We start from the raw sequence: 10,733 nt of genomic DNA, 5'->3' as shown, positions 1-10,733 counted from the left end.
AAATGCAAGGACGAGATTCAGAGTAATATACAGGCGATCACAACCATATCCACAGGATCTGGCTCTTCTCCCTACTCAAATGTCACTTGATTGGCTACAACTGGCTCTACATAAAGTTGAACGTGATGGAGAGACAATAAACGAGTGCGAGCGAGAGTTATGATCTGGATGTATGGTGCAGGTAAGTTTCTTACCTCTTGACGTAATTAAGTAATTATTTATGGCAATATACATGCATCTTCATTGTTTTAATGATGCTCTTTTATAGTACAAAAAGTACAGTGCATTATGGTCATATGGACGACATTTTCATGTGGAACGCATCAATTCAAAGAGAGTCACGTATGATTGTGAAGTCATGGCTAACTTCACACAAGATAGCAGAGCAAGTGCTTCGGATACAAATCTTCTCTCCTCATAGTTGGATTATTGTGGAACCATACACAACATCTATGAAGTTGATTTCAGACGATTTAGTATTTTCATTCTTGATGTAAAATGGTTTAGAATTATTTACAACGGTCCCCATGCGACAGTGAGAAAAGATAGTAGCAGTTTCTTTGCAATAGACTCCACCAAACATTGGACCGATGAAAGTGATACTTTTATTCTTTCCGAGCACTGTGAGCAGGTGCATACTAATGATTTAATTAATCGAAGCTTTCATTTTTAAAGATCCATTGATACATGTACTTGAGCATTATTTCATATATATAATTGACAACATTTGGCACCCATCCTCAATATAGGTGGTTTCTCATCCAGATCGTTCTGATCCAAGATGGTGGTACATGATCCAAGTTGCACCATGAAGTAAGCAAATTTTTGAAGATAGAGATGTGGATATGGAGATTCCACTACCAATGCCGGATCCAATTGATGAATCTAGCGAAGAAGATGTAGATGACCATATGAGCGAAGAGGAAGATGTGCATAATGACATCGCACAGGAGGAAGATGGAGATCATGATATCGAGGAAGAAGACAACGATCATCAAGAATCACCGCACTTTATTGAAGAAGATAATCAAATACTTTTAGGTGAATGTACGATGCTAGAGTTGGAGATAGACTTGTTTGATGCCTTAGACTTGGCTCAAGATGAAACAATTGATGTAAATGCTCTTAATTGAATTTTTTTCATCTCAAACTTGGACATGAATATATGAGCTTCAAAGGCTTGATGTACATGCTCTCATTTTTTTATTCTCTATGAGATCAAAGATGTATGAAAATTTAAAAAAATTCGTCATTAGAAAAAACTAACTTTTAAGGTCTATATGGAAAAAAAAACCTCTCTGAAAAACGTTGCTATAAAATAGTATATCAGTGTCGCCATATAGCGACACTTAAAAGTCGCTATATAGCGACCTTGATAAAAGTCGCTATATAGTGACTTTTGGCAAGCGTCGCTATATAGTGACGCTTTACGGAACCCGCTTTTCATACCGACGATTAACTCTATGCAGGCACTAAATGTCGGTACATAAACATCGCAATAGGATCCGTGTGTAGTAGTGAAAGTTCCCATTTTTCTCCTTGACAAGAAGAACGAGTGCCCTAAATGGTGAGCTACTAGGTCAAATTAGGCCTCTAGCCAAAAGATCTTCTATTTGGGATTGAATCTCTTGCTACACAATAGGATTGTGTCTATATGGTGATTTACATGGTGGTGCGCTACCTGGAATAAGGTCAATCTTATGATCCTCAGGTCTAGATTGAGGTAGGCCAGGGGGTAAGTCTTCCATAAAGCAGTCATCATAAGTAGCTAGAAAAGGATCCAAAGGCTCTTGCTTAGTTTTCTTAGTCTCACGACTAGCCTCAATCTTATTGACCATAACCAGATATGTCTTCTCACATTTGCGCAAAGCTCTTTTAGCTTGGGTATGTGACAATATAGGCCAAGAGGGAAGATTCTTGTCGCATTCTAGAGTCATAGTAATCACGGCTCTCAACTAATGGCCCTAAAGTCACCTCAAGATCCTTAACCATTTGCAAACAATTATAATTCGATCCTTGAAAAGCTGATTTGACTTTATATTTTATTTTGATGGTTGCGAGCCCTAACTTTTCATCTAAATGTTGTGAAATGAAATCATGGGTGCTTCCATCATCAAATAAGACACTATGTTCTTTTCCGTGCAATAGTGCAATCACATGTAACCAAGAAGTACGAAAATAAGATGCACTTTTACCTAAATAACACTTACCTGAAGGGGTGTATTCGGCATCTTCAGTGTCGTTGTCCTCATCCTCGCCCTCTTGCTTGAAAGATTTATCATGGGATCCATCATCAATGTAGTTGATCCGTGCGGAGTTGTTGCACTGACTATTACCATTGGTACGTCCATTGGTTCTCCCTCCATTGCCTCTGTTGTTGTTGGTAGCATTCTTTGCTTGGGTACCTGTCTTATGTGTAGCAAGTGGATTCTTTGGACATTCATAAGAGTAGTGTCCCTTCTCTTTGCATTCGTCACATGTGACAAGTTCTTTGGTTCTTCAATTAATACATGACTTAGCAAGTTTCCAATTAGACTTACCATCATATCTATGAACTTTACCTCTTACACCCTCCTACTTGAAGTATGAAGTATGCTTCTTTGCTTGAGGGGTGCGAGTAGCAAAGCTTCTTCCCTGCTTTCTTTCTTACTCTAATGCCAAATCCATAGCATTAGAAGCTATAGATGGTCGAAGCATACGTACATCAGCACGAATAATAGGGCGTAAACCCTCAACAAAGGTATGACATTGCTCCTTTCGGGACACTTTCTCAATAGTTTGCAATTGAAGTAGAGAGGAAAGATATTTCTTGGTGTATGTGTCCACACTCTCATTATCCAACTGCCTTAATCTTCGCCATTGCCTACGAGTATCCTTTTCAAACTGTGTAGGTAGGAAGCGCTTCTTGATTTTATCTTTGAATGCTTCCCATGTCTTTGGAACATGAGTGCTTTTGGCAACCACACTCCACCATAATTGTGCATTGTTTGTCATGTGACTTGCAGCAAGTTTTACCTTCTCAATCTCTTCGTACTGTTCTCCCAAGAAGTATTGATTGAAAGAACTAATCCACGCAAGTAAAGCTTGTCCATCTCTTTTACCATCATATTTTGGAAAAGAAAAAATTTTGCAATTAATCTTACCAGACTTCTTCTTATCATGAAGCTTGATTGCTTCAAGATGGCCTTTCCCACATTGTCTACATCGCTAGACTCATGTGAAGGAGTAGTGTCATGATGTCGTTGTAGTGAAGTCTTCACATGTCACTTCTTCTTCCTTTGATGTCTCGTCTTGCTTCTTTCATGCTCATTATCACTAGTGTCTGATGATTTGTAGCTTTCACTTTTTTCATCATCTCTGTCCTTCATACGCTTCTTTGTGACTTCAATCATCTCTTTTAACACTCGATTTGCACATTCTTCATTGGCTTTATACGTGTCACACATGTTCTACATGTACTCAAGTTCCTGCTCAAGGTCTCATGCATGATGTTTCCATGCATCCAATGAATTTGATGCATGCATAGGTTCCTCATCCTCAATTGATATAGTTGGCTTCCAAGTTGTCATCACTTGGCATAGAGCATCTTCAATCTCTTGACATTGTTGCTTCTGATGCTGATAGCGTTCTCGCCATTCTTCCTCAGTAAGTGTCATCGGTGTTGAATTTCTTCTTGACCGATGGTGATCATTTTCCACATCCTCATGATGATGTAGATCTTCAAGACAACCTATCTCTGATGGAATACGCCTTCCAGACATAATTAAGTATGTGAACGGTGCAAAGAAGAAATCACTATGAAAGGAAACACACACAAACACAAGACTTATCTCAATTCAGTTTCCAAGCTTTGAAAGAGGCTATTTGTCGAATAGTATCTCTGTGGGCTCTCGAACTCACATGATTCCAACAAGTGAATCCACCTTGCAAGGTACAAAACAAAGCTCGTGTCCGATAGCCCTTGTAGACTACCTCCTACTCTTGTGAACACTTGCTTTTGAGATTCTCCTCTTCCAAAATCCGTTGGGTTGCTCCCTTGTTTGCACTTTTTCCTTGAAGGATATCTTTATGACTAGGAACTTCAAAGAATAGAGCAACAAAGTGATTTGACCTAGTGGATAGTCACCAATTGTTAAGCGGACTTGAGCTAGAATAGTACCGAGATGGGGGACCTCCCAGGAAGTCTTAAGAGCAATCTCCCAAGGCTTCCTTGCGCGTAGCCAATGGTGCCTTCGGTGTGGGTGTGCATTCGCAAGCTTCGACCTGTCTGCATATGGCTGACTTCTTTTGCTGCGACTTTTTTTTCTTCGCCGCACGTTTTCCTACCTGCGAGCTGTTCGCTTTTGCTACTTCAAACTTCGTTGCGCTCTTGTACATGGTGTCTATAATTTGATGCATGCTGTGGTTTCTTGTTCGAGGACACGGGGTGCGTGTGCTTCCTGTGCTATGGATGACAAAATCTTGGCTCTGATACCATTGCGATGGGAAACACTCACGAAACCTGCAAATCCTTGAAAAACACAGCAACACTCTTTGAAAATATGCACAAACTCTCAAAACTCACAAACGCAAGAGACGAAACAAGCATGTTGGGTACAATCTCCCCCCATAGGAGTGGTGCTCTCCTTCCACCTCCTATGTGTTTACGTATATTTCTCAAAAAGCTTCTCAGCAAAAATCATACAAAAGCCTCTATGCCTTCCTCCATGCACCCTTTTACAAAAAGCCTGTCCACCTTCTAGAATAGCTGGATTTTTCTCAAAATAAAGCTTTTTCTAACTTTAGTTTATTCACTTAGCCAAGCTACTAATATTCCAAAACTCAAATATGTACATAAGCTTTTGTAATATCAAAAATTAGGCATAAGCCTTATTCATCCCCACATCACTGGAGTTGCGCCTACATGCCCAAAATATGGCGGATCATGCTTGCCAGATGCCATCTCCCGATCAATTACTCTTACCCTGGATTCATACAATCAATAGTAATGAAATATTCAAGCATAAGATAACCTTGGAATTAATCACCACAATCAATCAACCTTTCAGTATTATAGCAACGCGAAATCAATAAATCACAGATGAATGGTGCACACATGCGACACATACCATCTCATGGTGCACCTGATGCTACACATGAATAAAATCATATGAATGGTGCACACAATATACTACACATGTAGGAGCACACATGCATCACTACGGAACAACGAGCACACATGCATCAACTGCACGACAAAAATGTTGGATCTCACTAAACTAAATACTGAAGGATTAAATGTACTCAGGCACCAGTGAAAGGGTCGGTGCAAGGGTTGGTGTCAGTCAGTAATAGTTAGTATAAATGTCGGTATAGGGGTTGGTATATACCAACCCCTAGACCGACACATTTCTAGACAACCATACCCACGGCTATTTTGACATCCAACCAACACCTTCCTCGCCCGCCAGCCATACGGATGATCTTTATGCATGAAGCATCGAAAGACAATGTCAGAAAGAGGCCTTGTAGTGCGTTGCTGTGTTACAATGACAACAAAAATCAAATTGTATGTACAAACACATAGAACAAGTGCAACACAATTTCTTTAAAAATAAAATCAAAATAGACGCACACCTGCTAACATGAACTCCTAACATATAATCATAGCATGGACACTACAAGCAATAGTGTGGATCGTACAAGCAATCTAAGTGCATGCAAAATGTAGGTAAGTCGTAATGGGTCCGAGAAACCCTATCAAAGGAGGATACACTATAAAAGATGAAATAGGAAAACATATAACAACAACCACAATTCACAAAACCAAGATGATCTAGATCAGTGATTGTGTGATCACACATATGGTTGGGAAGGTCATCATCAAGATGAATTCAGCTGGCTGAAGTGAGCTATCATCTAGATAATAAGCAGCTCTATTGACATCTATATACAATATATATGAATATATCATACTAGACCAAAGCAAGGCGAATCCAGCCGGTCGAAGCGAGCCATCACCCAGCTTTGATCATGATACTACCTTATAGAATGTCACTCAGAGCGATAAGAATCAACCGGCCGAAGTGAGTCATCATCCGATACTAAGTGATAGACATCATACACACACACAAGCAAGAAAACATAGACAAAACACATATTCCTCTCTCACTTGCTTTCTCTCTCTCTCTCTCTCTCTCTCTCTCTCTCTCTCTCTCTCTCTCTCTTTCCCTCTCTTAGTTGGGGCGAGGTGAATTCAAAAGAGACATCACCTAGCCCTAACTGAAAGAAAAAAAGGCCTAGAAGCTCACCAAAAGGAAGTGGAAAACTGCGGGATAATACTGCGCGATGTTGTGTTACACCGTGCGGTATTTTTTAGGTCAATCGATATGCTTTGATCAATTTTTAAAAATGCTTTTTTGTGTTTTGAACGTCCAAAAACGTTTTAAAATATAAAAAAACATTCGTTTCTTAAAAGAACATACTTGAAAATTCCTAGCCTATCGTCAGAGTGAGCTGCCATCGCATGTTGCTCTTTCTTTGAGTGTTGTATAGGCATTAGAGCCAACCTAAAGACTTTTTCATAGAACCATCTGTTGAGATGGATTTTCCTTCCAAGCACATTAATGCTTTGATATCTGCGTCATAAGAGTTCAAGATCTCCTGTGCGACCCTGGGGCGCCACATATCCATCCCTAACACGTTTGCCATATCTAGGATTCTTACTTCTCTTTAGCATTTCCATAGTGAATGACAAGTTGCTCGATTGTATAGGGTCCTTGCAACTATAGAGCGACTTGTTGTCTCTTGGCAGCTTGTTTACCTTTGTAGAACGTAGATGAGGCCATGGTTGGGATGGAAATGGGGAGAAGGGTGAAGACATGGGATATCAGATAACCCAGTTTTCTAAGGGAGATTTAGCCATGGGGATTGAGAATGAAGGAGATGGAATGGAGATGATGCGGTGCAATGTCATGCATGATCCAATGGCTTGTTGCTAACATTTCCTTCTAACTCAAGCGTCCAATGTGACTCCTTCGATGGAATCCACTGGTTGTATCCCTCATATTATTGCCAATAATGGTGAGTTTAATATCATTGGTCCCACTTTGCATTCAATTAAACCTTTATGCACTATCCACTGTTATTAGACTCAGTGGGACATTGTGGTAAGGGTTAACCTGACTCCCAATATTGATTAGTTCAGGAATCACTTTGCCTTTCACGTTAGCCAATTCAACAGTACCATTATGATGGACTTTCACCAACTATTATGTTTGTTATGAATTTTAAAAACACTTTGTCTTTAAAAGTTGATAAATTTTACTAACATTAAAAAAAATAAAGTAATGATTAAATGCAAAGTTTTTATTTTTTAATCGCTTCAATAATGGAACAAAAAAGACATTGTATAACAACTTTATCAAGATCTATGGCCAAGATGATTCAAAAGTGGAAATCAAAGAAATTCAAAAAGTGGAGAAGTCTTAGATGTGCAGCAATCAAGACTGTAGTTGGAGGCAATGAAAATAGGAAAGAGAATGAAAAAATATGAAGAACAACTGAAAAGTTACAAGCATTTAATGGATATCAAAAGGTAGAAATTAGTGATCTTGAAAGTAAAATTTAAGACGAATAATATATCTCCAATAATTTAGACAGTTTAAAATTTCTAAAAGATGAATGGGAAATACTAATAACCTTCAAATATAAGCTCTTTATAAATAATAAATGTCAATTAAGTTTTACAATATAAACATTTCTTAATATGTAATTGCTCAATTATGCATTCATCCAATGTTTTCAAATTGAAATAATAAGTAATGAGATATACATTGTAAGCATTTCAAAAAAATTATATGAAAAAACTTGATATTAGAAAATATCATTAAGTTAAAGATACAAATTTTATAAGCATGGTCTTTTCTCTAGAGTGCAATTCTAAAACTAGCCAAGGGTTTCCACATAGCCCAACGAAGAACACTGCATAAACCGAAAGACGCTTAGGAAGAAATTTATCAAAAACCAGACCAATGACTTGGCAAAGCGAGAGCAGATTTTGATGGACCTACTTCACAGCGATTGATCTTCATCGTCCAGTGGCATAGTGGCTGCCCCAGTCCTCCTCCATGACTCCATCCTCGGCTCCTCAGCCCCATGATCCTGCTCCTGCTGCTGGGTCTCTCCGGAGATGTCTTCCAAGGATCGCCCCATCGGCTCCGGAATCAGAATTGTCAACAAGAACCCCAAAGCGCTGGTTCCCGCCAGCATCACCAACGTCCTCCCGACCCCCATCCCAGGCCTGTAGCCGGGATCATCTAGCCTCGGATCGGGATCCTCCGCCGTGAATTGGAAGCTAAACGCTCCCAGCACCGCTCCCAGCTTGCCCACCGCGGCTGACAACCCGTGGCACGTAGTGCGGAACCTGGCTGGAAAGATCTCTGCCGGCACGATGAAGGTCGTCGTGTTGGGCCCGAAGTTGCAGAAGAAAAACGTAAAAGCGTATAGGACGACGAATCCCACGTGGTTGTTGTTCCTCCAATGGTTATATGGAATGCCAAGAGCCAACAGGAAGGCACACATGAAGAAGAAACCTTGGAGTTGGATCGGTTTACGGCCGATGCGGTCGATCAACAACACGGTACACCAATAGCCGGGAATGATGGAGCACAGTGCGATCAGCGCCTGCGCTCTTGACACTCTGTAAACTTCTTCGATGGCACTCATGCTAGATGCCGCTGGCAACCAATTAACAGCAGTCAACACGTCTTTTTCGAAGAGGTTGAGTGTGTACCAGGGGAGCCCTGCTAGAAACCACGTTGTCCATGTCCCCAACAGATGAAGTCCGTGCTTCTTCAGAAATTCTTGAGAGAAGAAGGCATAGCTGGACTCTCCATGCATTATTTTGGATGTGGCAACAGCATCCGATTCAGCGCGTGGGGTGGAAGCTAGATGGTCGACCTGGAAGGCAGGTCGAGGGTATTCAGCGCGCAAGGCAGACGAGATCATGGTAGCTACAGCGGCGCTAGCAAGGATACCGAAGCCTTGGTTGGCGAAGACAGCAGCGACGAAAGCTCCGCGGGTGGAGGTGTTGGCATACTCGGACATGATAGTGGCAGAGAGGGGGTAATCACCACCGATACCGAAGCCGAGCCAGAATCGAAAGAAGCAAAGGGTGGCGATAACAGCGTGGGGATGGGAGCCGAAGGAAAGGGAGGAAGCGATAGAGCTGAATATCATGAGGAGGGCAGTGAGGCCATAGACTTTCTTTCTGCCCATTTTGTCGCCGAGCCAACCGAAGAAAAGCTGCCCGACGAAGGCTCCAACCAGGGCGACGCCATTGACAGCCAAGTTGATGGCAGGGGGAAGAGTTCCCGGCACCCCCGAGCCCTCCTTGTAGAAGTATATCCTTCCCAACAGCTTGCTCACGGTGGATATGCAGATGAGATCGTAGGCGTCCGTGAAGAAGCCCATCCCTGCGATGATGATTGTCGTGAAGTGGAATCCTTGCGTCTTCGCTTTGTCCAAGGCTGCTAGCACCTCCAACTGCTTCTTGGGCGCCATGGTTCTAGGGAAGCTCACGCACTTCTTCGGTCTGTCACAATTTTCGCTTCACAATCACAGCCCGGAAGTACTTGTTGGCTTACGCATTTTCCAAACTCCACCACCTGTCTGATTGATGTCGAACGACTACATGAAACAACATTGTATGTCGAACAATATGTCGAACAAGTACAGGAATCAATCGTATTTGGATCCCAACGTGGCCGTTTTACAAATTATTTAAACGCGGAAAAGATCGAGGAGCCTACATCCCAGCTGTCTCTCCCCCCCATTTTAGAATTTTTCCAAACCTGAATCTTCCCGACAAACGTTTGTAAAGAAAAATCGCTCACTACCCTGCAACAAAGAGAGGTGGGCTTTTAAGGAGACAAATAACACGAAAAATGAACAGGAAACTTCTTTCGTTTTGAGGGGACAAACCCGGCAGGTGATTATCCTCAATAAAATGACCAGCAGAGGGGGCAGCGAATTTAGGGGAACGCACATGCCGCGATACCGTCCTCCAGAGAACAATTGGGCGTACTTCAAAGAAAATTAAAAGAAAATCGAATGAGCGCCAGCTGGCTGGACTGGCCGTCTGTACACCGATGCGAGCCTTAGCGCTCTCAGAAATTTGTGAAGGACTCGGTAAAGATCAGCAATGGAGTGTCATCGTTTGTCAGTGATAATCCGTAAGCAGATCAAACTCCGGTAGCTGATCATTCTTAGAAACAACGCGAAATCCGCCAAACCTACAAAAAAATACAACACTTTAAGCAGCATACAACGGCAACATAAATGGTATAAAATACAAACGACATCAAAAACGTTCCAGACAAAAATGTGTCGAACGAGGATACACACGACGTCAAAAGCGTTTCAGACAAAATGTGTGCAACGAGGCGTTTCAGACATAATGTGCACAAGCGACGGACAAGAGAGCTTCCTCGAACGCAAATTCCTCAACAAATTTTGAAGGCAGGAGCTGGCTGGCAGGCAGCCAATACGTATTCGAGATGGCTCCTATTTATTTGCATTCAGCTGATCCGAAAGGTGGAGTTTGCCCCTGTTGTACGATTCCCATTCAGACACCTCCTTGTCCAAGTGGTCCTCAAACGATACCTGCTCCTTTTACGTAGTTTCACTTAAATATTTATTTTCTTGATTGCGAGTGATGTAGTGCGCCTCCTATTTAACAGAATAAAGGGCTG

General features: G+C 41.6%; 1 protein-coding gene across 1 annotated transcript; it reads right to left on the bottom strand.

Annotated features, from left to right (window-relative positions):
* Positions 1–8,052: 8,052 nt before the first annotated feature.
* LOC147897100 (inorganic phosphate transporter 1-4-like) lies at positions 8,053–10,521 on the bottom strand. The gene is made up of 3 exons (XM_087381217.1): positions 10,458–10,521; positions 10,028–10,274; positions 8,053–9,574 (listed from the first exon to the last, which is right to left on the bottom strand). Exon 3 carries the CDS (start codon positions 9,541–9,543, stop codon positions 8,053–8,055), a length of 1,491 nt encoding a protein of 496 aa, XP_087237343.1. The 5' UTR covers positions 9,544–9,574; positions 10,028–10,274; positions 10,458–10,521.
* Positions 10,522–10,733: the final 212 nt, after the last annotated feature.

The sequence above is a fragment of the Dipteris shenzhenensis genome, chromosome 11 (assembly GCF_047967505.1).
Source record: "Dipteris shenzhenensis isolate YYH24624 ecotype China chromosome 11, Dip_SZ_1.0, whole genome shotgun sequence".
In the NCBI taxonomy this organism is placed as follows: domain Eukaryota; kingdom Viridiplantae; phylum Streptophyta; class Polypodiopsida; order Gleicheniales; family Dipteridaceae; genus Dipteris; species Dipteris shenzhenensis.
The sequence above is the reverse complement of the archived record's forward strand: the minus strand, read 5'-3'. Positions and strand labels throughout refer to the sequence as shown.

Coding starts and splice junctions, on each gene's coding strand:
- LOC147897100 (XM_087381217.1), bottom strand. CDS start 9,543: ATGGCGCCCAAGAAGCAGTTGGAGGTGCTAGCAGCCTTGGACAAAGCG.